Genomic DNA, 27,360 nt, shown 5'->3' on the forward strand with positions numbered 1-27,360 from the left:
AGATTAAAACTTAGTCACAGTAATAAAATACTTGTCCCAGTTGCCGCTGTGACTGTGGTGTTTTTGTTCACACCCTTCTTTAGATGAAAGGCGTTTGTTCTGTTAAGCCTCAAAATAAAATACACTACAAATTCCCAGATTCCATCATTTATTTCAGGAAAACTGAAGATTAAAAAATGTCTTGCCTCTGTAAGTCTTGGTACTAAATACAGAGTCACTTCTTTTAAGTGCTTGCTTTTCCATTCTTCTTGCATGTACACAGTGGGAAAAAGGCTGAGTAGAGATGGAAAAGGCTTCCTTATATTTGTCACTGCAGGGCGAATTGGCATTTCTGGTAAAATGCAACAGTACATTTGTTATGTGATAGCATGTGATGTGAACAATGGTAGATCTAAAGAAGAATACTTAATGATCATGTTATGTAACTTTATTTTCAGGAGTTGGTTTTTGAGCAATTAGTAGTCCTGAGGTATTTCTCAGTAGCTAAGATTTGTTAAAGGATGGTGCTTCCCTCACCAAATGTTCTAAGCGATGTAATGGACATCCACGTTTTACTCTTTGACATGTCCAGTAAACAATACTGCATAATAAATATGTGAGTTCAAGGTATTTTAACATACTCTGCTAATATTTTCTTAAGGGTAGCAAACAAATCTTATGGTTGTTTTCTACATTCTGTGATATATATAATTTCTAAGATAAAGTAAATATCTAAATTGTATAAATTTTAAGTAGAAGAAAAAGCATGGGCCAGACAGTGAGTAAACAGTTGAAAAAGTGACTTTGGAAGGACAGTAATCAGGTAGGTGCTTGTTTGCGTATAGCATTTACTTGAGCAGGCTACTTCAGAAAACCCCTTGGTTTTATACTCAGCAGCTTTGTGCTGAATAGTTTATATTGAAATAACTTGTTTCATAAGTTATGCAAAAATTTTGTTTTGTAAAATCAATATTAAATTACATTATCTTTAATATTAGTGAGATGAAAAGGGCAAAGAAGAGCTTCCTCTTGACCTTTTGTTCCTCTTTTTCAAAACATGAAGTCATGGATGGTATCTTCTGCTTTGCTTAGCTTCCTAAATAAGGTGCCAGTATAGTGACATTCAGAGAGTGCTTTTAGAGGTGTTGTTGTCAGGGTTTCACATTGTCTATCTATGGCATGTAAATTTGGTGCCTCGTTTAGAGGTTCAGACTTGCTCCGCTGTCCATGGAGTCCTGAGAATTCCTGTGGCTCTTCTCCAACTTAATAAACCCCCAGGAGATTATGTGCAACCAAAGATAGGGAATACAAACTGCATTCTAATTTCCTGACTGAAACTCCTATGAAAAAGCAATAGCTTGCTTAACAGTGGCATAAGGAGCAAAGCAGTCTCTCTTTTACATCCTCTTTGGTAAATGTACCTCTAACACTTGGTTGAGGTTCCCAAAAGAAGAGATTCATTTGTACAGTGTTCAATCTCCTTTATTCTACAACCAGTCATATGCATGCCTTTACAATTTCAGAATTACATGACAGTAAAATGCAAATATTGGAAGAAATGCTGTGTTAAGGTCTCTCAGAGCTGATTCTAAGTAATAAATTTTAAACAAATATAGAAAAATGTTTATTTCCTTTTCAAAATTTACTCCCATATATGATTGAAGCTGTCATAACATCATCAAATGTATTATGGAAATCCAAGTTCCAATACAGATAGTAGTGATGAAAAGCTTCTTCACGTAAGAGTACAAATTACATTACCACAAACAGCTGTAAGAGGGGCGATGCTCAAGTCTCATAGCATAAAAGCACTAGTCCAGAGCAAAGCAATCTGTTGGTTTTTTCTCCCTTCACTGCCTGCCACCAGCTGTCAGAATGTCAGAACTTGCTCAGAGATGCTATGTGATCAAATCTGAGCAGGGCTATTCAAGATCCAAACTGCAATTTTTATATGGAGGATGAGTGCAACAGTACTCTTATGAACAAAAGCAGTGAACTTGTAAATTGTGGTTCCACTTCACAATCCATTGCCTGTTAATTTAAATTGTGAGAATATACTGATTCCTTTTTGTTTTTTTTTTCCTACATACAATGTGTTTTTCTTCCATCCTGCCTTAACTAGTGCACACATACTTTTATCTATTGCCAGTTCAGAAGCAGGGCATATTGATTTTACGGAGTGAAAAAACTGCACTGTGAAACAGCTGCTAAAGAATAAATGTCGAAGGGGAAACCCAAAGAGATAATCTTTAAAAAACCCAGGACATAATGTGAATATTGTAGAGCATCATTTAAAATTTTCTGAAGAGGCTGTGGAGTTATTAGGGAGTTGTAGATTTATTAGCTATTTGCAGTCTGAACAGCTCCACTTAGTGGTCAAGATTACAGTCACCCTTTTCCTCAAATTTTTAAATCCTGAGTTCTGCAGTGCTAAATTAAATAAAGCCAACATATCTGGATGTTAAAATTTAATGGCAGAGGGAGAATGGACAGATAAGGCCTAATGCGCAAAGCCTATTACTGGGGCAGAATAAATAATGCTACAAGGCATAGCAGTTTGTATTGCTAGATGAATCTGATTAGTCTGTGTTTGCACTTTGCTTTTGTTTATTTCCAACAGCTTTTCCCCAAAATGCGTAAGCTTGCTGATTACACTGTAGGAAAAAGGCAACTTGAAAGCAAATTTTGACTGTAAAGTCTGCATATTCACAACGGAAACATATTTGTGTTCATTGTATTACAGGACATGTATCCCAGGTATCCATTCAAGTAGGCACATCCTGAATTACATACTTGCAGTCTACACTAGGATATTCATAACAGTGTGTCTTGTGGTGATGGGGAGGAAAAAAAAAGAAAGAAAAAAGACAAATCATAAGGTTCTTATAGGCAATCAGAAAAGAGAGGAAAAGTCAATTGTGCAACTTATTTCCGTATATCACTTAATCAGTTTTTGCAGATAGCTGTGCTATTGAATTTAAAGGAAATGTAGACTAAAAAAAAAAACCTCGAGAGCAGTGGAATTATAGCAACAGCAATGCTCTAAGATAATTTTTTACTTTTTTTCCTCAGACTAATGTGCCGTAATAGTATTACTTTGTGGATGAGAATTGACAGCAGGAAAACAGTTAATATTCTAGATGAGTTTCTAAAGTAACAGTAGAAAGCTCACTGAACAATGTTTTTCAAGTTCCCATTCATCAGAGACAGAAGCTACAAACCCCAGAGAGGGACAGGAGAAAGCCTTGTGTGTGCTCACCTTTGCACTGCCTTCATGCAAAACTCAGTAACCTTCTGCATAACAAACAGACTACGTAAAGCTCTCAGGAAATTTTATTTCCATTTGACATACATAAATGTACAACATTGTTCTGAAGAAAAAATCAACGTATGCAAATGTGCATAACGTTTTAGCTTTGACTGGAAATCCACTGCCACATTTCCAAATTAATAGCTTGGTTTTCTTTTTCACCCTTTTGTTCTTACATTAATGTGATTCCTTAAGTCCTTGTCAGAGCTGCAATGAAACTGTCCTGAAGAATCTTTAAATCTTTACCTTTGAGCTCTCTGTTTATATTCAGTTCAGTGCTTTCTGCACATTGCTGTAAAAATATTATCTTGTTTCTATGCAGAAACACTGAAGCCATTTAATGGTTATTTGATGTTGCCAAAAAAAAAAAAAAAAGGCAAGTGACAAAATTTGTAAATTTTTACATAGCTCTTTCAGAAAGGATTATTTTGGAGATAGGAAGAAAGATGTGGTGTTCCTTTTTAAACTTAAAATAATATACCTATTCAAATATGATCTATATTCTGTACTGTGAACAAGGGTAAGAGATGTCTGCTTTGAAGCAGGGGGGCTGCTTTCTGAACAGGGCAGATCTGGGTGCTACAACAGAGTGGACAATGCTAAAGCATAAGATCAAAAGGAGATTGCCTCAATTTGTTGTCTTCTTTCATGGAATGAGTTTAAAATACAGAGCCTCAGTGATCCCTGCATGTTTACAAAGTTTTCATGATGATGACCCCATCAGCTCTATAGTGACATCCTTTACAATAAAGCAATTTTTCCAGTGTTAAGATTTTTGCTTTCAATGAATATAATAGCTTCATCTAGTATAGAGTGGTCTGAGTAAAATGTTTAACTCATTGAAACACTGAAGCAGAAAATAAATCTAATGAAAGGACACAGAATTCATCTGTAATGAAGAAAAGACAGCTATTCAAGTGCTCCGTGGTCTTAGAGACAGTCACGGTTCTCAAAGGCCAGTATGTCCTTGAGCGACATATGCATTCATCAGTTGAAGCAGGATGGTTTATGTTGTGGAAGGTTAGGCTGAAGAAACAACATTGCACTTTTTTTTTTTCTTCCAATTTATGTCATCTCTGTTGATAAGAATTCAATTACGAATTAATTAATCTAAAAGTTTAATGGAACTAATGCATAGAATTTCTCCATTAAACGAAAAAGGGAGGAGGAAAATTAAATACTTTTGCAATTTCTGTCTATCTGTTATTCACTTTCAATATGTTATGCTCTGTGTTAGCAGATTTAAAACCCCTCCAGGCTGACAGAAATGAAAGCGGATCTCAGATTGGTTTCACCAGCCCAGCTGTTGGCAATGACTGTGACACTCTCCTTAACTAACCACCTTATTTTCAATTTTTTTTGCACAGAAGTCACTGTCAGAAGTGTATCTCTTCTTCAGCCCAGGTGTATAGCTTAGGGCCCCTGGAGGAGGTTCCCTAGCACCACAGACGTTTCCAATGGCATTTGCCTTTTGAACATGAGCATCATCACAACAGTACTAATGTTCTCACCTAGCTTAGGATTCACTTTGGCTAATAGGTTCTTTTGATGTGAAACTATTCAAATTTGAATCTGTTATTAAGACTGGAATTAAGCATAATCCTTGTGTGAGTGAAAGGTCCTGAGGCAGTCAGCTGACCAGGTTGTTAGCAATGTGTTAGCAAAAACAAAACTGAGAAAGGGGACAGGACAAAATCAGAGACTCCAGTGGTTAGTGATGTTTTTGATTTTGTATAGATTGGTATTTAAGATACTATAATAGATTAAATGCTGTAGGTGAAAAAATGAGATACTGAAAGTAGCAGTAAGGGAAAAGAGAAAATCAGATGAGATGGCTGCATATCAGAAATGTAAGAATGAGGCTGTTGCCTAGTGAATAAATTCCTCTGGTGCTGCTTGCAAATACCTGACGTGGCAAATCCTGTCAGAGAATACTGAGCAACTTAGTTAACTCAGAGCGTGTACTGCTATGCTGATGCCACCCTAATGACAGCGAGAGAAAAAATGGGAAAGCGTGCCAGTTAGGTTGAAAGCATTATAGCATTTATAAATTTTCCATTCTGTTCACCTTGTGGGTTTTTTTGTTTGCTTGTTTAACTTTCTCATTTATGACTAAAGTATGTCTGCATCAAAATGCCATGATTGAATTAAACCAATAATTTGGGATTCTAATACAGGATCTGAAGCAGATCTGAAATGAATGCACAGACTGTTGCATTCTTGAGACTATCCAGGCTTTTAATTCTTACCAAAATGATATAAATACAGAATATCTAATCTTTCCTTGAAAGGAGTATAAACTTAAAGCTTCACACATTTGATAGATGGAATGGAAATAATAACTGCTTTCTCAACTCTAAAGGAATAGACCCAAAACAGGCAGTAGGTAGCACTGGCAGGATGTGTGCAGCTCTTCGTGTGGCTGAACTTCTTGTCTGCCTAACATAACTGGCAAAAACATAAAAACAAAAGGGGCTTTCAGAAACCTACTCAGAGGTTTGTGAATGTTTGCTGTTGATCTGAGGCACTTCTTGCAGTACAGGTTCTTTGCCTGTCTAGCCAAACAGATGCCCCAGGTGAGCTAAGCAAGGCTAGAAAACATCTCTGAGCTGTAAAGGGCATGTTCTCATGTGTGCATATCTGGTCCTTATGTATGAAGTCATAAAAGAGATGCTTTGCAGACCACGGAACTCCTCCTGATTGCCATGTGCTTCTCAGACCAGAGTAGTTTGATTTCAGTCCATTCCTAAACATTCCAATATAAAGGAGAAAAAAAACGAAGAGCTTTCATGTCTTGAGAAACTTTCTTCACACACTGTTTTATCTGTTTTTCTCTATTTTATAAAACTGTATTCCAGAGTAATGGTTTATAGTCATCACTGAGACTTCAAGATGGTTAATTGACTGTGATATGATTAACATGTTTAGAGGCAGACTGAAACGATGAAGTGATTAGACCAGCTTAGCAATCCAGCAGTCTTCAGAAGCCAAGCTTACTCATCTGTAATTTTATCTCATTAGGATAGCTTTGCAAATTAGACTTTTTTCTTTTTAATAAAGTTCTTACTTGAGATGTCTACAATTTCCTTATTTGCCAAACTAGTATATTTTATCATTTTATTTTCATGACTTTCACTGCCATCGTATTACATTATGTTCCTACTATGGAATGCATGCAGGGGAAATACTTGCATTCTGTGTTAACAAGGTGAAGAAGGTGTCTGAAATGACAGCATAACAAATTACACGCCACAATTATTTATTTCTAATGTTGTTGCTTGTACAAAATAGTACCTGCTGCTGAGTGCCTGTGATGTATTCCAGAGTTTCTTAAATAATTCCGTTGCTGTCTTGTAGGAAGTCTGTTCTAATGCTGGGACTCAGTACAGGTGCTTGGAGATAGTACAGGGGAGTATGTTTGTATGTGAGTACCTGAATACCTAAGCTGTATTGCGATCATATGGCAATTAGTAACCTAGCAGGTTGTGTGCTTTTCAGATCAGTAATGAAGCTGAGATTTTAAATGCCTAAATTTTCATTTAAAAAAAAAAAAAAAAAAAGCCCTGTATTTAAGTGTTGAAATGTAAGGAAGAACACACAAGTAATGGTTTGAAGACTTTATCAAGCTGTCTGTAATCGCTGTATCTTATGTTCCAAAGTGTATCAGAAAAAATTAATTTGTTGACTGTGGACAATCTGCAGCTGGAGGTGTGCACTTTTCTTGGAAGCATTGGAGACCCATCGTTGGACTCTTAAATTGTGGCGACTGTGCAATCCTGTGTTTCCAGACAGCATTTTCTCTGGAAAAATGTCACTGCCTCATTGGTCAGTCACTAGAATAATCAGACCAGCTACACATTACTATGCTTTTTTTGTATATGATGGCCACAAATGTTTGTTGTTGCCATGTTAAAGTGCTCTGTCCTTAAATATGAGCATTGCTTGCTCTCATTTAATAGTAGTTGGCGTGTTCCAACCGATACAGCTTTAGGTTACAAGAACGAAATGCTGTGAGATGGTTGTCTGAAAAATGTGAAGTATTAACCCCTGTCATTTTTATCACAGAAGGTCTCTCAAACTCAGGCATATCATTCATTTTGTTTTATATAAAATGGCTGGCACGTGGGGCTGTGATGAATCACGGTCTAATGATCAGGTCAGGAAACTTGGTGAACTGTTTTAACTTGAAAGAGAGAACTGCATATCTTATTCACAATTGCTGTTTCTTCGATAAAGTTTTCAGCCTTCCAATTTATTTACTTTCAATTTTGGTTTCAGCTCATTTAACCTTCAGAAAATATTTGTGCTGTCTACTGCTTACACTAGGAAGACTCTAGCAGTCACTTTGCTGCATTTATCTCTTGCTCTGGATATCTGTGATGTCTGCAGTAATAAATGTATCCATTTGAAATAGAAGTTATTAAGTTCTTGTTTAAGTGTCATCTGGAACAAAACATTAGCTTTGGCTTCCAAAGGGCAGATATTGCAGGAAATAGCACGTAACCTGGCCAAGGACAGCTTTATGCTTAAACGTCACTTTTCTGCTTGCCTCTATGAAAACAGCAAGGATATGTGCATTCAAGCAGTTTAGTTTCTTAAAACATCAGAACAAGTATCTCTGCAGAATTGAAAGCAGCATGACTGTAACTATTGCTTTATTTCTAAAAACATACCCCTGTCCTACCAATTTGCTGTGATTTATTTATTTGAACTTTTAAATCTGAAAGATACAACAAAGGACAAAAAAAGAATTGGATGAGTTGTTGGTATTTGCACACTAGGCTTCTGTCTTCAGAGGCACTGATTTAGCTAGCAAACAAAATGTGACAGGCCCTGCAGTAATCCCTGGTTGCCCTGTTCAGAAATTCTTGTGAGATTTGACACTGATGTTCTCACCTTGAAAGTACAGTGTAACTGTGGCTGCTGCTTTTCAAAACTGATGTGTATCCATATGTGTATCCATATGATGTGATGTGTATCCATATGTGAAACAACAGATTAAAACAAGAAGCATGGAGAAGATTTGGGTTGCCTGCCTGAGGCTGCTTGAACTCAGTTCATATGTGTGTGTACAGAGCACAACAGAAATCCTAGCACTGAACAGGACTTTATCAATACCAGTGCAACAGTTAGTGATAGTCAGTGAATCATGGCATTGATAATAATTAATCTAGTATCTAAGTGCTATGTATTTTCTTAAATTGAAGCTAAAAAGGACCTCCAGTAACTGCCAAAACATACCAAGTACACACGTCTTACATACTATTTTGTATTCTGAAACGTGGATATGGATATTAAGAAACTAATTTTATGTATTAACAAAAGCAAAAATACTGAGCAAATAAGTAGTCTTTTTGTTTGTTTCAGCCATGCCTTGTTCTCAGTGTGCTTTAAAATGCCTTTTTTACCAAATATATTTTACATGTATAATATATGCATTTATCACAATAGTTTTATACTTCCATTAATTTTAACAATGTATAAATTGCAACAACTGTTTTTCCTGAGTGCAATTTAGAAACTGTACAACTATGAAAGTGTATGGGGTGTCAAAATTAGTCACCAGTCAGTAAATGCTAATTAATCCTTCTCTTACATTCTGTCTTTCAGATTTGTGATAAAGAATGGCATTACTATGTTGTCAATGTTGAGTTTCCTGTTGTTACCTTATACATGGATGGATCAACATATGAACCTTACCTTGTGACCAACGATTGGCCTATCCACCCTTCACACATAGCCATGCAGCTGACAGTCGGTGCTTGCTGGCAAGGTAATGTGACAGTAGATAGTAGTATTATGAATTCAAGATGGAATTTCATTTGTCTTGCTACTTGAATAGTGAAATAGTTACTAAAAGGTTTATGGTATAAAAAGAGAAGTAAATCCAGGTTAATCATTGATCAAGTCCAAGGATAAAAGCAGGACATTAGCAAGCTTTGCAATTCCACCATCTAAAGAAGTGTTGAATCCAGTTTATATATTTAATATGAAATATTATCATCTTTATCATTTGACTTCACTATTTTTAATTACTTCCCTTAATGTCCAACTTTAAGCAAACTGTCTAAATAGTAGTCTAATGTGCAACTCTACTTATCTCCCTCTTTCAATCTCTGCTGGTTTCTTTGTTGTTCAATCTCTGTCTATTTTGTTGTTGTTGTTGTTGGTTTTTTTTTTGTTTTCACTACTTATGGACCATTTCTGCATTCTTCACATAGAATCACCAAGGTTGGAAAAGATCTCTAAGATCACCGAGTCCAACTGTCCGTCTATCGCCAATATTTCCCACTAAACCATGTCCCTTAGTACAACATCTGAATGTTTCTTGAACATCTCCAGGGGTGGTGATTCTACCACATCATGGTATATTACCATGATTCCCACTGATTTAATCAATTCACTCTGTTACAGACCAGATATAAAAGTGAGGTTAAAGTACACCCGAAAGTCTTACTCCAGAGCCATACTTATCTGGGCCTTCACTTAAATATTAGTTTTTCCTGTTTTCTACCTTTTATAATATTTCTTTTTTCACACTTTTTATACAACCAACATCTGTTTCCTTTTCTGTTCTCTGCTTTCACTTGAAACTGTCCTTTTTTGCTTATCTGCTCTTGTTAAGTTCTCTTCGTTACTGTTCTGTGTTGAACTTTTGTTTATGCTGTGTCGTTTTCACTTCGTACAATCAAGAAGCATGGTGTGAAGCAAACTGTACAATTAGGAAAACATGCTTTCGCATAGATTTTATTTCCTCACCGCTCTTTAATGATGGTTCACTTTCTCTCTTCTTGTTAACTTGTTTGCCAGTTGGATTTCTGCACGGTATTTTGTTTGAAAAATTTGGGCATCTTATGTATGCCAGAGCTATTCAGCTGCTCAGCTATTCAGTAACATTAGAAGCAAATCCAGTTGTTAGATTATCATTACCTTGGGGATAAAGGTCCAGTCTTTATTTTGGTGGCAACATGGAGAATAAAGCCACACTATTAGTAAAATCAAGATTTGATACATTTTGAACTCAGGTGAGTATTCTGATAGGTAGTTAATCACCGTGATACTACACCTATATATATGTACAAATATACACTGATCCTTCCTTACCTAACTGATATTTGCACCCTTTCATCTCCACAGGATGAACTTAATTAAGTTAATTGCAGTATTCCATTAATGTTGAATATACAACAGAATACCTTTAATATTATTGTAAGGTACTAAAAGTCTAAGGCAATCTTATTCCTTTTTTTTTTTTTTTTTTAGCTAAAAGTATCTTGTGAAATACCTATCAAACTGTTCATCAACTCTAACTTCATTTATCAGAGACTGAGTAAAGCTTAATGCAGCCCAGGAAGTCAGTGACTTACCTAAAAGCAAGCCTGGTGGCTAGTTTCCAGCTTTAACAACACATGTGTAGTTAAAATATGCATGCGAAAAGTTGTAGAAATATTTTTTTACATTTTGTTTTCACATAATCAGAATACTAATTTTTTCTACTTAAAATTAGGTATCCTTGATGTTGTTGTCTTTCTTTTTAGTATAGTCTAAAAGCTTTTGTTCTTTTTTCAGGGAGTTCCTTATAGGGGAAGATCTAGGCAGGGCTGCTGCCTTAATTTAAGGTCCTATCATAATATTCTAGCAAATCTCTCACAGTTTTTAATGTAGTTCACATTTAATACTACTCTGCCTCTGTGGGATAGTTTATTTAGGAGTAGCAGTTAAAGCATCTTTAGGCTAAACTATTTATATTACTTCATTTAATATATAGTACATGTGACCTAAGATTAAAAATTACACAACCAAACTGAACTGGATGCATTTGAAACTCCTTCCTGAACAGATTCTATTGGCATTATATGTTGTGGTGTTGGCAGGCAGATAGCTGGGAAAGAAAAAAATAAAACCATTTTGCAGTTGCAACAACAATACAGCAGTTCTTATGCAGGGCTGTATGAGAAGGTATAGCAAACAACAAGTGAGATTTCTATTTTTCATTTCTTTTTGATAGTAATTAGAATTGTGTAAGGATTTGGGGGATATTGTTGTTAGATTAAGATAGGAAGTTCTGCTGCCTTTGCTGTGTTACTGATGTGTGGCTGATGCATCCTTCAGGGGATGCTCAGAGTAGGGTGTCATATGGCCTGGGACAACTGTTGCGTTATGGGCCATCTATTGGATGCACATATTAGAGATAGTGCTTTTAAATTAATTAATTGTTAATCTGGCCTTCATCATTTACTTTCCATGGCAGAGAAGTGCTGTCCATATAAAAGTCCTCTACTGCAACAATAAAAAATAACTTTCCCCGTAGATTAGGTCCTCCAACTTAAAAGTCTTGTGCTTTTTCCAAACAGTGAAGAGATAACACAATTCTGCAGCAAGGAATTATAATTTTTCTTACTCTATAAGAATGAGAGTGAAGTGCAGCATCAAGAGGGTATGTGAATTTTACGCGGGTCACAAAAAACAGATCTGTATCTGCTGACTGACCATCAGATTGTTCTTATTCCTCCTTCTAGCTTTTACAATTATTTCATTCTCCTAATCAGTACAAACAAATTAATGTTAGCTTATGCTGAAGCTGCACATTGCAGGACCTTTCCCTGGTAAGTTCTCCATTTGAGTTCATTGTTTTTGATTCAGTTTATCTGAGAACATAGCAAATGAACCTTTTTACAGAGTAAGAAATTTCTTCCATTAACCCAAGGTTTATACGTTCTCACTCTGATCCCTTTGTTGTTAATCATTCAGTGGCAAAGGCAGCCAGAAGAGAGCAAATTACATGATTAGGTAGTCTAGTTATTTTTCATACCACAGACTGTGAACAGACTTCCTCCAGTTGTCTTTGAAAAGGTAAAGTCTGCAGTTCATACCTTCACCCTCTGAGAATGGGTTGTTTACGTAGCATTCCCAGAGTCTTGTCAGGAAATTTGTGACAGAAGTTAATGACTTGTCACAAGGTTATACTGTAGCTTACCATGAATGTAAGTAATTTCTAATAATGCCACCCATTCTAAAGTGCTGGACTACTTCGCATTGTAATTAATTTATGCTGGTCACATTGTGCAGGGGAAGGTCTTTAGAAGAAGTCTGTCAACAGGCAAACTCTGAGAATATAGCAGAAGGCTACTGTAACATCTGTTTTCTAAATAACTTCTGTTTTCTGTTCTATTTTTCTTTTGTATTCTCCTGTTGTTTTCCTCTCTCCTTAATCTACACTGGAAACCAATTTTTTTTTTAGAATTCTCCTGAGGAATAACGTTATCTTCTGAGCACTCTGTTGACATATCAATCACAAAGCTGCAGTCAGATAAACTATTTACTCTTCAAGGCAAGAGGTATGGTAAGAATTAGAAGCCTGAGAGGGATCAGATCACTGAGGGCCATAATGTGGGCAGTACAGCAGCAGCGTCCTATATCACTCGGTGTTGGACTTCCCCCAGAAGTGCATCCTAACCCTAGTGGATAATGCCCTGGCGGATGATGTAGGTTGCACCAAGCCAGGGCATCAGTGGAGTGAGACAAGCATAAAAGTTAATGCAAGACCACCTTGGCAGATTTCAATATAATGTGACACTGAATGTCTGTATACCAATGCTTCACTTAGCACAGCAGTATTTTCTCTCTACTGCTCTTCTCATCGCAAGATGAGATGCGCAGATTTCAGCGCACTTCAAAGATCATGGAATTTTGGCTGCAGCAGAAACATAAACATATGTGAAAGGCTATTGTAGGAGGGTATTTTCTTGGAAATCTGAATTTGTATTCAAATCTATCTATTCAGTATAGATATGTGTCCCTTATTTAATTGTATTTCTGCACTGGGACATTTCTGCAATGCAACAGAATAGGGACGTTATTTGAGAAATAGGGATCTCATTTCTTCATGCAACATTAGCATAGCATGGACTGTAGTTTAGTCTAAAGTAAATAAAATTAACAGTTTTCTGTGATTATGTACATAGTAAGTATTCACTGGCTTAATTGTGAGAGATTATAGAGTATTCTCTATCTTGAGAGAAATTATCTTAAGTGGCATAATTTATACAATCCTTTTGATCTATGGACCTATTGCATAGAGATAAGTTAGTATATAAATACTTAAGAAGGAGCCCTCAGCATTCTCTGTACTTGTCCTATTTCCCATAATGCTTTAAAGGCCAGAGCTTTCTGCATAAGGTCATCAGGTTATGATAGTTATGATGTCTACCAAGAGCAGAATACTGAAAGCCAAGGTTTGCTGAGTTATTTTTAGCTGAATGAATAATATTTAAAAAAGAAAAGCTTTTGTCTGTAATTGTGACTCCACCTGAAATCTATGTTAGGCTTCTCTTGTTAAACAGCCAATCCACTTGATGTGGAGTTAAACTCCACTCCCTGAACTGCTGTAATAAGGAGATGGGATAAAATCTGAGACTTGGACCTGAGGCATTCAGAGCCAAATTGTCTCGCAGCAGCTGCTCCCCAGATTCACTTCAGTCTTTCTGGTGGGACCCTGAGTAATCGATGGTCGATTAATTATCTGGCGCAGTATAACCAGACTTTATAACACCTCAGAAGAATCACATCTCAGCTGGAATTTATCTTGAGTCATCATTTCCAGTGAAAACCTCACTGTGCTTAGGCTGCCCTGATAATTACTTCTCATTATTAGGGTATGGCAGAAGGGCCTAAAAGATCTATGAACTCAATAACAGGACTTGTTGAGATTGAAAGGTATGACTGTGCCTTGGAGATTGGCATGCAAATAGAAACAGCCCTTTGTGTCTCTCCAACATCAAAACAAAGCAACTGTGAAATTCAATGGTTGCCAAATTCTGTCACACTTTTTATCAATCCAAAGTGATATTTGAAAAAAAAAAAAAAAAGCTTTAAGAAAATATCTTGTATTTCATTAATGAAAGCACTTTAGCACTATGAAGTCTGAACCTTGAGAATCTTTAGGTTCCCCTGAATTGTCCAGTGACATGTATAACTGAACCTCCCCGTGGCTGGGATCAGAAAGGACTTGCTAGATGACAGTCCTTAACCCCAGAATTGTGACTTACAGAGACATTTTTGCTGTTTAGGACGTGGTGAAATGTATGCTGGGAGCATTTGTTTTTCTCCATGTCTGTAAGGGATTTGTCCCAGCTGATCAGCCCACAAGCAGGACAGGCATTTGCAACATATGCATCTGAAATTTTGTCTGTTAATTCTACATTTGGTTTATTGTGTTTGCAGTTTTGGGCACCCGTGGTACCTATGCTTGTGACTGTTGGGATATATGCCAAATACAGTAATATTCTGAAGTATTGCTTTCATTGGCAGCTTCTTCACTTCACTGAGGACTGTGTTGGTGCAGCACATGGCCTTTTGTGGGGTGTGCATCCTCCTCTACCCTGTGCATCCTACTGTAGTGTGCTGTGGTGGTGCGCTTGGTGAGAGTACGGGTACCAGTGTGAGTAGCACAAGAGAGAAATAAAATTCACAAGTAGTCCCAAAGGGACTGGGAAGGGCACCCAGTGTATGACGTGCCCCTGCCTAATCCTGCCTCGAAACTGAGACCAATAGCATGGTGCATTAGTAGCCCCAGGCAGTTCTAGTTGTCTAGATAATTCCAGTAGCAGCTCTTGTTTTCTTCTGGCAGTCTTTTCTAAGCCCTGTGCCTATATTATATCTTAGCTGTTTCTTTCTTGGAACAATTGCCTGTTAGAATGGTTTTAACCAGTGGGGTGATCAGAAGATCATAGCAGGGCCCTTCTTCTGAATGTTTTGGTGTGAAGAGTGTGTGATAAAAGCAGCAGCTGAGATTTGTAACGCATCTGTAATGGTCTGTAATGAGGATAAGTAAGTGGCATTGTTCTAGAAGGTTTTTTCGGCCTTTTGTGTGTTGTGGACATCAACCTAACCCCCTGACTGACAGTAAGGACACTTAGCATTTCCCTTATTGTTCACTCCTGAAGTATCCCCCAGGAATTAATGTTAATCAATATTAATCAATCAGTAAACAGCTGTGTGAAACACATGATGCTAGGCAATTGAGGAGTTAGGATTTTATTTATTATGAAGGTCTTAATGCTGCTGTACCGCCTTCGTGGAGTTGAGTTCTATTTGTTCGGGCTGTACGGGACTGATAATTTGCTGACTATTGAAACACATCAAGCTAACGTACCCTCTTAAGCTGAGAAGATTCTGAAATGCTGATGTAGAAGAATATGAAAATGTCAACGTGGTGCAATTTACAAGCGCTGTGGTAAGAGTCAGATGTAACGACATCTATTCACCTTAGTGGATAAAATTAGCAGGTATATCATTTTGTCTTTGGCTCTGGCAAAAGGTGCTTATGAAAAGCTTATTTGGCAGCCTATTCTTTGTAATTATGTGTAAGACAGTACTTGTTCTTTAAGTGTGCATATATGATTGCTCGTGTTTATTCATGTGCAAAAAGCTAGTTTTTCATGCTATCCTGAATTAACAGGGATGTCCTATGTAAGAGACACGTAACATTCAGAAGACCTCTAAGCTGTGATTAGTACTTCAAATAAGAGCAGTACTTCTGGGGAAAGCAAGAGGGATGATTAGAGTCTACAGTTCTAGGTGGAAACAGTTATAGGAAAGACCTTGGTTAGCCTGTCAGAGGGAAAAGTATGGTAATATTTTGATAGCTAACATTCTCTTTATGAATAAGCTTTCAACCCTATAAAGATCAGTAACCAATGGAGTAGACTGCTTCAGGAACCTTTGTCTTCAGAAGAGGTTAGAACCTCTCTGGCAATTCTCTAGAATGGTGGAGTACAGCTGATATTTTCTTGGGGCTACTGGACAGACTAGGTCATCCCCCAGTGTCCCTTCAGATCCTGCTATCAGCTGTTACGCTGCAACTGTCCTAGTATGAATCATCCTGCTGTAACTGTCAGCATAGTTTAGTATATTTCTCTACTGATACAACAGGACAGTAGGCTATTCCCAGCTATTTTTCTACTCACAGACTGAAGATAACCACTTACAGAGCTGCTATATTTGCACATCCACATTAGCGTGTCACTTTGGATCAGGAGCACACTTTTAACAATCCCCTGATCATCCCCAGTCCTCTGCTGTTGTCCACATGGACCAGTGTTTGGGCACATGAACTGGATTCCTGCTGGAGGAAACTAACTGGCTGTGCACACCAGCCATGTACCTACCGCGTTTGAACCAAGAATAAATGCTTTTTCTTGATGGCATCTGAGACAAATTAGTCAGAAATGAAATAACAACTGAAAAAAAATAATAAATTAATACCTGAAATTTCTATGCATGGATGTAGGCACCAGTCATGCAGATCTGTAGGTTCATTTCAGCTGGTTTATATTGCTTGTACTGCCAGAGATAGCCATAGCGCCGAATTCTTTGTTTTAGCTTCTGGTCTATTCCTTCATACATTTTAAGGAACTAGTTTAATATTTAAATACATTAGCTTATCTGAGACTGCTTCTCATTTTGCATCTCATCAGAACTGTTAAGATTTGCTGGCACATTTACTGTATGTTTCTAAATTTTAAAACGTAAGGTTTTAACCTTAGAACTTGTTGTCTTCAGAACTATGTTAAGGATATGAGAACATGAAACTTCAAAACACAACATTTCCTTTCTTCTGTAAGGTTTCACCTGTTTTGTCATCTTATCATCAGGTACATTGTTGTTATATTATTAGTGGAAATAGGCAATTCAAATACATAAATGTAATGACATTTTTGGGAAGACCTAACAACCACGTAGGGTACTAACTATTTATCAGTTAATTATCTTGATAAGGCCTAATTTACAGTACAGACTGATTCTTTGCTTCAGATGTTGCAGATGTGAAAGGTTCTATGAAACCTCTAAAAAATTTGGCCCAGAAGAAGTTTTCTGTATAACTGACAGACAAATGAAAGAGGAGAAAAAACATAATCTCTTTGAGGATCTTTCTTTGAAGTAGAAAGAGCAGCAGTTTGTACTGTAGTCTTAGCATAAAAGAAATGTCTGCTTCTGTGAAGAAACAGCATGCCTAGACACCTTCCTTACTCTCTGCACAACAGCGTATTGTTCTCCTTAATACATAAGGAAAATGTTGTGCTTATCCTGCACAGATCAAAAGAGATGGCTTTCAGGCAGTAACATCAGCCTAAACTACAGTTGCCACTTTATCCCCTATTCTTACACTATTCCACACACAAATCTTCAAGTTAAAGTTCAAGCCTGAGGTATTTTGCCTGGCAGAAATAGGTTATTGGGAACTAAAGCTACAAACACTGTGAAGATGAGTTATCTAACAATTACAGCAGGTTATCCACTGCTAATGCAATTAGTCTGCACAGCTTCACTACTGCGTGGCTTTCTTGGTCCTCTCAGGCTCAAGGTAGGCAGTAATTCACAAGCACCAATTCAGCTAACGCTGCAGGAAAAGCAAGCTCTAAAAATTCTCTTAGAGGGGAATGAGTAAATCACTAAATATCCCAAGAGTAATTTAGATGCTATGATCACTGTTGCAGGCAGTATATAATCACATTTTATTGACAACTCCTAAAGATCAGCCTTCCTTTGAAGCAGCATAGTGTGAAGCTGAATAGAGCACAGCTAGAGGGTCTAGTGCAGTGTACTGTGATGGGACCTCATCTAGCACAAAACAAGCTTGTTTGGGTAAGATACTGTAAGCCTTTTAGCACAATGCTGTGCATTAGTGTGCAGTCAATGCTCTGAATTTATACCATGTTCTTGGAGACAATAGTTTGTAGAGAATATGGCACATTGTTTACACAGAGCGCATCTAGGTCTGTCAGAGTTGAATTTGGAGGAAAAAAAGATAAAGGCTGTATAAAAGAGTAAAAACTTGTAGTAGAGAACTTGCAGATACAGTCTCTGCATAAATAAATGTAAGGCCTCAAACATGTTTTGAAATTCATGTTTGATCACTCTAATAATATCATTAATTCATTTTTGAAAAGGCTCTGCTTCCTTGGGCACAGGTTTGGGAAGTCATCTTTCATCTCAAAGTATGTTATGACAGCTTTGTAAGCTGACAGTAATCTTAAAGACAGGTAGCTACTACAATCCAACAACCAAAGCAATTCTACTTAGCAAAATAAATGGAATTCCAAAAGCAATTGGCTAAACTTGATTTCAACTCTTGAAGTGCATGTTAAAAAACATGAATTATTTGATTTATGTTTTCTGTATTGGTAACAATAATCATTTTACGTTTTCTTTCTTGCAGGAGGTGAAGTCACCAAGCCTAGGTTTGCTCAGTATTTCCATGGCAGCCTAGCCAGTCTTACTATCCGTCCTGGAAAAATTGAGAGTCAGAAAGTGATTTCCTGTTTGCAGGCCTGCAAGGAAGGTCTGGATATTAATTCACTTGAGAGTCTTGGCCAAGGAGTGAAGGTAAGGAATGAACTGACATCGTCTTTGATAAAAATGTAGAGATGATTTATGAAGTGGAGAGACCAAGGTAGAGTACACACAGTACAACTGTGCTCCTAAAACCAGTGTAATTTCCCATAAAGTCATGAAAAGAAAAGGTGGAACAGTAGAAGAGTTATGACGCTGCAAAGCAAAATGTTTCCGCTATTGCAAAGGCAGATGCTCAGAAAGTAAGGTGCTGAAATTTCACAGCCTGTAAGAACTGCCAAGTCATGTTCTCATTCATGCTTATTTTCATAGTCTCACAGTAGCAGACATAGTTCCAAAGAATTACTAAACTTTGATCTCAAACAGCTTTAAAGCAATGCAAAATGTAATTGGAATATCTTTCATCTAGAGGCAGAAGTTCCAATTTAGGTGGTCTGAGAAATTCTGAGTGTACTCCAAGAGGAAAACTGGATAACAAAAAATCAAGAAATTCAAATTAAATATTTTCATACATGTTATTATCATCAATATTACACATATGACTGTCTTCCCTGATTCTGTAGCACTTATTTCTAAGATTGGAGAATAGCAAGTAAGAAATTCTGTATCAACTGATATAGTGGCCAGGTGTCTTTGCATTCATTAAGACAACCTTTGTTCTTTCGGGTACACTTGTAGGGTCTTGATTATTACTGCTATAGTGCTTACATAAAAAATCCATTTTAGGATGTCCAATACTGGACATCAATAGATGATAGGTATTCTTCCACCTAAGGTGTATAACACAGGTAAGCTATTTCCTAGTACACAAATCACAATACCATCTTCTGAAGGAGCTAAGCTTCAGATTCAAGTAACTGGGAAGATATTTTGGCTGCGGACTGTGTAGTCAGTGAAACAGCACAGGTTATTTGGCACTTTGTTTTTCAGGGCGGAGGAGAGTGGAGCTGTAACACTTGATCTGCATTATGCACTGGAAGTGCCTTTTACTAGATTTCATTAGCTAAAGCTTTTGTTTTACCAGATAGGAGACTGACCTAAAATAAAATTCAGTATCTGTCCAGGTGATAAGATACAGTGGTATAGTATAACCAATATGTTTCTAAAAACAAGGGTAAAAATATAAATTGAAGGTGGAAAGTTAAGGAGGACCTTTGGTAACTCCGGCTATTTTAGACAATGCATGCAGCAAGCAGCCAGAGGTTTTTGGAACTTGAGTTGCATATGCATGCCAGTAAGTTCTTTTGCTGGGGTTTTACATGAATTAAATCAGTTTATACTTGGTGCATGATGTTCAAAAGCGTGGTAATTCCTCCCCTTTTTTCACATTTTGAAATTTAAAGATTGTTTGAATTTAAAATTTAAGAGTGTTTGAATTGTCTGTTTTTTCATGGGCTTGGAAAACTCCAGGATGCCTCCCACTGTTGCCCAGTGCAGGTGATAGGTTTTCTCACTGCTCTAGCAGCAGGGTAGGAAAAACGAAGGATTGCTGTCTTTTCTTTTTTGCAATAATCTTCAAAAACATTTTCATTTTCCAAAGGACAGATGAAGCATGGTATTTCTTTAAAGTTACTGCTTTCATTTTTACTTTCTCAGCCAGATCAACAGTCAGTGTAACAGCAGGAGGCAAAAACAAAAGGAGCAGTCAGAGATAGATTGTGGTAGGGTTTCTTATCGGTGCGGACAAAAAGAAGCTCGGATGAAAGTGGAACAGTTGGCACCTGAACTTCAACAGAAAATTAATACTTTCTTGTTCAAAAATAAACATACATGATCTCATGTAAACATGTTTCACAGTTGTATAGATGATAGCTGTTTACATGGTACTTAGCAGATTCAATGTTGGCAAACTGATGTTGGGAGGAGTTTCTGCTGGGCACTTTGGACGCACTTCACCCTTGCACTCACCTAGCAAAGAGCAACACAGCTGTAATTTGGTTCCTGACACAGCAGCATTGGACTTTTTCTGTCTGCAGCCTCATTTTCACATATCTGTAACAGCTCTCAGAGACACTGTCTAAACTGTTGCTATTTTTAGACTTTTTTAATGAGAAAGACAAAAATGGCTCAGACTAGGGCTTTCTCCAGTCCCTTTGGCAGCATTCCAGCTGTTCTGGCAGCTGAGCTATTAAGTTAACTAGCTAGCTAGAGTCTCCTTCTGCTCATTTTATTCTTTTACAGATAGAAAAGTGTATGTGGGCTGTGACTCATGTCATGACTACTCTTTGTTAAAAAATAGCCTTCAGAGCGTTATGACCTTCCTGTGCAAGCTTTGAACTCAGTCCTCTGTGTTCTGTTCAACAGAGAACCCACACATTGTTTTGTTCTTCATAGTCTATTTACTCACTTTTTAACCTCTGTCTTTGTAAGGAAGTGTAGACAGTCGTTGTCTGTATACAATATAATACGCTCAGATATATATAATCAATATCCAGCTTTGCAGTGTGAGAGGAGGGTGCATTTCCTTGTGTTCTGTGCATTTCTTTGTGTTCTGCGCTGTCAGTTGGAAGGGTAAAAAATTAAGGGGGCTAATCTGCTTTTTCTGCAATGCAGATGGTTTGCTGAACCAATTAAAAGACCAAAAAAAATGGAATCAGGATGAATCACACTGAAGATAAAAATCAGTTGCTTGCTATGCAGATACAATAGCAAAATATCTTGGTCAGCAGAACTGCTTTGAGTTCAGTGCAATGGAATAGAGAATAATCAGGGCTACAAGAACAGCCACTGATTCTGCAAGGTTTGTTGGCTCAGATTAGCAGCTGGCTTTGTGCAAGCAGCAGTTTCGTCTTAAATCATGACACCCTTATCGATCATGAGACAGAGACAGAAGAACCCCCTTTATTTTGTCTGACATTAATGAAGATGTAGGAGGGAAACACTGTATTTTTGTTGTTGTTGTTGTTCAGTCATGTCGAAATATATGTCAGAAAGACTGTCTAGAGTAAAATTAAACAGAAAGCCAGAAAAATATATTTCTGCATATTGCTCTTGTGTAAGTCAATATTTTTATATGGGGAATGCCTGTGACCTAAAAAGAAATTATATAGTAGTAATAATAATAAAAGTAAGGTTATGTTTTCAGCTCTACAGATGCAGAATTAGTATCAGCAAAGTAGATAATACTGGGTAAAATACAACAAATCTGGATAAATTTACTATAAAATTAATTAGTACAGTAGATATTAACATACTGTATAGATGACAGACTTGAAACATTTTGGGGGTAACAACACACATATTCAGCCAACAATAGCAACTAAGGGTTTTTTTTTTCTTAAATCATTAGATTTTAATCTTACATCTAGGCAACACTCAATAAAAACGTCTTATTTTGTACTCTGTTTCTGGTACCTTAAATACTAATCATATGCATTTCCCCCAGTATCACTTCAACCCTTCCCAGTCAGTCCTTGTCATGGAAGGAGATGACATTGAGAATATAAATCGAGCTCTCCGAAAGGTCTCTTACATCAACTCTAGGCAGTTTCCTACTGCAGGCGTACGACGTCTCAAAGTCTCATCTAAAGTCCAGTAAGTTTTAATTCAGCTAACCTGATCAGAAATATTTTTAACAAATTATTTCTTTCTTCAGACAAGTAAAAAGGGGGATTGTAAAATCATATTTTGATGTTACTGAGGAAAAAATATCAATTTCACTTACTTTTGTGCTGATTTACTTTGTGGTTTTCTTTTGATGTTTTCCTTGTAAGAAACTCTTCTTTTGAATGTAATTTACTTGCATTCTGTTTATAGTCTGGAGCATATAATCTGGACTGGAGAGTGTATGCATTTATTGCATAACTATTTTAATGATCATTAAAAAAATAGTTACAGTTTCTTTCAGTATATGTAGAGCCATGACTTTTTGAAGGAGGCCTGTTACTTCTTACAGACTATCTAGCTGCAAGAACATTTGTAACTATGCTTAAAGTAGTCTTTGTCTGTCTATATCCTTCTGTGGCTGTCATCACAGAAACACTGGTGTTCAGCGTTAAGCAAAAACCTTTGTCCTTCTGTTTTCATGCAAGAATTGTGACAGAACCTACACAATAATGTTTACAGTTCTGTGTAATAAAACAGCCATCTGCCACTCCTGAGCTCCCAGGGGTACCTCTCTGTTACAAGAAGTTGGGCAGAGCACTGAGAGCAGGTTTTGAGAGAGAACCAGCTACTGACAGATGCACCCTGTGTACAGTTCTTTACTTGGCTTACTCTGGTGCTGTGGGCTGACTGCACTATGGAGAGCATCTTCTGAATTAGTGTCACTAAGATGAGTTCAGCTTGCGTACCCCAAGGCTGTCCGTGATCTGTGCAAATATGCTGTAAGGTACAGAGTGTTTGGAGATTAACTTAAAAGCACACTGCTGATTCAAACAAAAATGCTAATATAGGTTCCACTAAAAACTAGGGAGCACCAGAATGAGTCTGTGATGGGTCCAATATAAATGGTTCATTTGGCCCTTTTACTCACACGTGACAAGATACTCTATTATGTTCACTAGATACCACTTTGAGGATTTAAAGTTAGGTTTACATAGTTGTCATCATCCAGTTAATTTTATTAATTGTGCACTTCTTTGTTAAGTGTCAGTTAAATATCAAAATATTACTCTTATAGAGACCTCACTAAAGATAAAGCTTGTTACAAAGCTCTTTGTTTAACCCTGTCTTTATAATTTCAGTAGATGTGAATCTGGGCAGGGATAGAAGGAACAGAGCTGTTACTGTTACTGCTAGACTATCTACAGATGCATGTGGTACTGATGCATGTCCTTACATAGCAGTGTCAAAGTAAGGAGCTAACTGAAATAAGAAAATTTAAAAAACAATAAGAGGCATCAGGTGGGTTTTGGATGATGCAAGTGCCACACACCTTTGATGTGCAGTGTGTTACATCCATTTAACATCTTTTTCAGATGTTTTGGTGAAGATGTCTGCATTAATATCCCAGATATCGATGCATATGTAATGGTGCTTCAGGCCAATGAGCCCAAGATTACAATAAGTGGGATGGACCACTTTGCTAGACCAGCGGCGCAATTTGAAAGTGAAAGAGGTGTCATTCTGCTTCCTGACATCAGGATTGCCAGCACCGTCACAAAAATGGAGCATTCCAAAAAAAATGATGGAGGTATGTTGATTTCTTTTAAGTATTATTGCTTACTCAGTAATATGATCCCTCACATTTTTGAAAGGGTAATGCAAAAAGGTAGCACAAAGTCACTTCACCCAAATTATTTTAAGCCTCGTTAGCCAACAGCAACACTGAAGTGAAGACATTCACTTAAACAGATCAAAAAGTGAACAAATCCCTATTCATTTGATTGATCAGAATGTGCTTCTGAAAAGACAGCTTCCTATTTCATGTCTTGCCTACTTCAGAGTAATTTCTGTCTACTCTTCTCTACATACTCTGTTGACTAATGTATTTCCATTAAATTTTGTAACCAAATTTTATTAATTGTACTAAGTGCAAAGTACTTATTGACTATAGTTGGAGTTTTAGTCTGTTCTTAGAATTCCAGCTCTGCTACTGACTTTTGGATGATACCTGAGTAAGTAACATAGTCCTCTTGTGATTCAGTTTCCCATACGTAACAGAAATATAATCATTTACAAAGATGATTTTCAGTAATGACAGTTTATTCTACTGCTGAAAAATGTGTGCTACTGTTTGACACTAGGTGAATATTTAAAAACAAAAATATGGTTTAAAAGGATTGTCTAAAGGACTCATCCTTTTGGCTAATTCTATGCAAGGTAAGTGAAAATCCTAGCAACCTGATGCATCTTTGTAAATATTTTGTGGGCTAGAATAAGCAGCCATTAGATGTACATTTCTTGAAAAGATACAATCCTTAATGATGTGCAAGCGTGGGAGCATGGATTCCCTGAAGCTATTCCCTATAATAATGCTACTCATAACTTGCCTTAAATTGCATCTATTCTCTGAAGGCTGGAAAGTGTATTGTATCACAGTACCAACTGCATACAATTAAGGTATGTCAAATTAATTCCTCTGTGGAAAAGAGATCATTATCCTTCATTTAAGGGACACTGCATATATGATACTCCATGTCGCTAAATATTGTGACATCAAAACTGTTCAGTGAATTAGGAACTAGCGCCCTCCAGTTTAGTTTATAAGTTTTGTATATCCTAATTTTTCCAAATAAAACTGTTGTCATAATTATAGCTGTAGCACCTCTTCTTAACTTAAAAAGCCTGAGGTCTCACCTTCAGATGGAACAGCAGCATTACTATTCTATATAGTAATACTATCATTTAATTGCCAGGAAGTCAGGTACTTCCTAATGTGCCACCTGTTATTTATATCCCTAATAATTAAAATGAATAGGTAATAATTGGTTTGGGGAATAACTGTTTTGCAAGTGATTACTGAATTCTGCCTCTCAGTTCCCGTCCTATACAACTTGCACTATTATTTTTCTCAGTCCGCATACTATCTGACAGACCTATGTACATAACAAAGATAGCCATAAATTTTCACCTATATCTACCTATTCCTAGTTTTGCTCTTACTAGGAAGTTACATAGTTTGATCATCGTAAGTGTAGCAGAGATGCACACGGCAAGGCTGAGGAGGCTAATGTAGTCACCACGTATTCCTCAGCCACGGGACCAGTCAGGTCTGTCTCTCTTCAAAAGCAGAGCAGACGGTTGCTGTAGGCAGCAGCATGACTATGGCTTTGAGGCCTTTTTTCACCTGCAAGGGACCCCTGGAATGTTGAAGTGTTGCTGCTTGTCCTGCCTCAGCGGAGAAATCAGTGTGACCCAGTGTGACTGAATGTGCTGTCTCTCCCTTTCATGTTCACCCAGTGGTGGTGGCAAGAGCAGCAAAGCTGAGCAGTTTTCTCTTTCCTTGCAACCCAGCTCTTGCCTGTCTTATAACTTCCCAAGTAACAGTCCAACTCATTAGGCTTGGTAATAATCAGATTTGCCTACCTTGCAAATTTGAGATGGCTCTGAAGTTTTTAGTACAAATTATAACTGTTTCCAGCTGTATAGTTCAGATCCCCAAATTCACTGTACAAGGGGTTGGGAATCTAATGTGTAAGATTTTTCTACCTATGCTTTGCTTACTGACATACCCTCCAAAATGAAGGTATATAAATGGGTGTTGAGTTCCAAGATGGCTGTCTCCATCTATGGTATCTTCAGGGAGATGGTTAGGCAGGCTTGCAAGACCCTTTGTGTTATGTTTACCACAGAATAAAAATAATACGCTGATGTTTTACTTTTATTCCAGTGATAGATTTTTGTTCTAATCATAATTATTGAAGGCTAGTCATTTTAGGACTTGATTTCTCTACATATCATACAGATTCTTGCCATTTGCGATAATCCCATGATGTTTTCAGATAGATGGTACAGTGTTCTCTATAACGCAAACTCTTTATGTGTCATAGAATAAACGAGAAAATCATCTAAGCATTGATATATTTGATATTTGTAATCTGCCATATCAATACTGAAAAGCTGAATTGTTAATATGAATTTGTTTGAAGGATCAAATTTTAGTTTTCTGCCTTCACTGCTGCATGTGAGTTTGCTACAGGAAAATATATTATTGAAAAATTTTATGTTTTACCTCGTTATGTGTTTGTAGGCCCTCACCACTGCAGCATCTGAACAAGCAAAATGCTTCTCTTTTTATTTGCTTCAAGTGTACCGTGCTTAATATGAGCAAAGAACAATTCAGACATCTTTGCAAAATTCTTTGCTTTTTTTTTTTTTCTCTTTGTGGTATATGCCATGTGTTCATAGCCAATAAGCCAGTGGTCTTGGAGGAAATGCTCCACAACTTGGATTTCTGTGATGTTTTGGTCAGTGGTGCAGAACTGGATCCTGAACAGGAGTGTTTAGAACTAGATCGTACTGAGCTTCAAGGAAAACATCTAGATGCCACAAATTCCACAGCAGGATATTCAATCTACGGTATGTTCACAGACTTTGCATTCCCTTATTTCTTCTCACCAACAGTTACATTCTTGGAACGAAAGGGCAGCATAATTTGAGAGAAAGCTGTGGTGTGCTACCTGTAAAATATTTCAGGAGCGACTCTCAAAAAGCAGTAATTACTTCTTGTTCTCTGGGCATGTTGTGTTTATCCATTATCCTCCATGAATACAGCACAGCTTTGTCTCATCTCTGTACTCCCCAAACAAGGAAAAAAAGCAACACTGCTTTCTTTAACTGTGAAGGATCTTGTGGACTATCATGCTGGAATGTGTGAATGAGGGGGTTCCTCAGTTCTCCTGCACAGTGCTGGTAACACACGAGCCTTTTGTTTTGTTTTGTTTTTCTTCCCTCTGAGTACCTAATACTTTATTCTGAATCTTTGTGGTTATATTTATTCTTTTCCATTGTGGAATTACATTTGATTCAAAAGGCTATTTTCTCTGTTAGGAAATACTCGATGCACTGCCAAGTCTTGTATTTTCTGTGGCTGTTTGATTTCTCCTGTGCACACAGTGTCTGATGTATAGCACCCCAATTGATAATGCGCTGCCACCATTTCAGGTGTGGACACCATGCACAACTATGAACAAGTTCTTCAGCAGATTCGATATCGTAACTGGTACACTTCTGCCACCTTTGAAAGAAAGTTCAGAGTCAAGTGCTCTGAGCTGAATGGGCATTACACTAGCAATGAATTTAACTTGGAGGTAAGCAATCTTTTAGTTAAGCCT

At 37.2% G+C, this 27,360-nt stretch overlaps 1 protein-coding gene and 1 long non-coding RNA gene across 5 annotated transcripts in view; one reads left to right on the forward strand and one right to left on the reverse strand.

The window, feature by feature from the left end:
• CLSTN2 (calsyntenin 2) overlaps positions 1–27,360 on the forward strand; it is a 304,706-nt gene that overhangs the window by 263,494 nt on the left and 13,852 nt on the right. For all 4 annotated transcript variants that reach the window (XM_015277049.4, XM_046898580.1, XM_040705896.2 and 1 more), the window contains 6 exons: positions 8,900–9,062; positions 18,510–18,676; positions 22,029–22,177; positions 23,563–23,777; positions 26,435–26,605; positions 27,191–27,336. In XM_015277049.4, the coding sequence (XP_015132535.2) occupies positions 8,900–9,062; positions 18,510–18,676; positions 22,029–22,177; positions 23,563–23,777; positions 26,435–26,605; positions 27,191–27,336 (1,011 nt within the window). The remainder of the gene's footprint in view (positions 1–8,899; positions 9,063–18,509; positions 18,677–22,028; positions 22,178–23,562; positions 23,778–26,434; positions 26,606–27,190; positions 27,337–27,360) is intronic.
• Positions 1,444–20,797, reverse strand: LOC121111483. Its single transcript, XR_005862262.2, has 2 exons — positions 8,186–20,797; positions 1,444–6,035 (listed from the first exon to the last, which is right to left on the reverse strand). It is a non-coding gene; the product is annotated as an uncharacterized LOC121111483 (long non-coding RNA).

This window comes from Gallus gallus, chromosome 9 (genome assembly GCF_016699485.2).
Source record: "Gallus gallus isolate bGalGal1 chromosome 9, bGalGal1.mat.broiler.GRCg7b, whole genome shotgun sequence".
NCBI classification, from domain to species: Eukaryota; Metazoa; Chordata; class Aves; order Galliformes; family Phasianidae; genus Gallus; species Gallus gallus.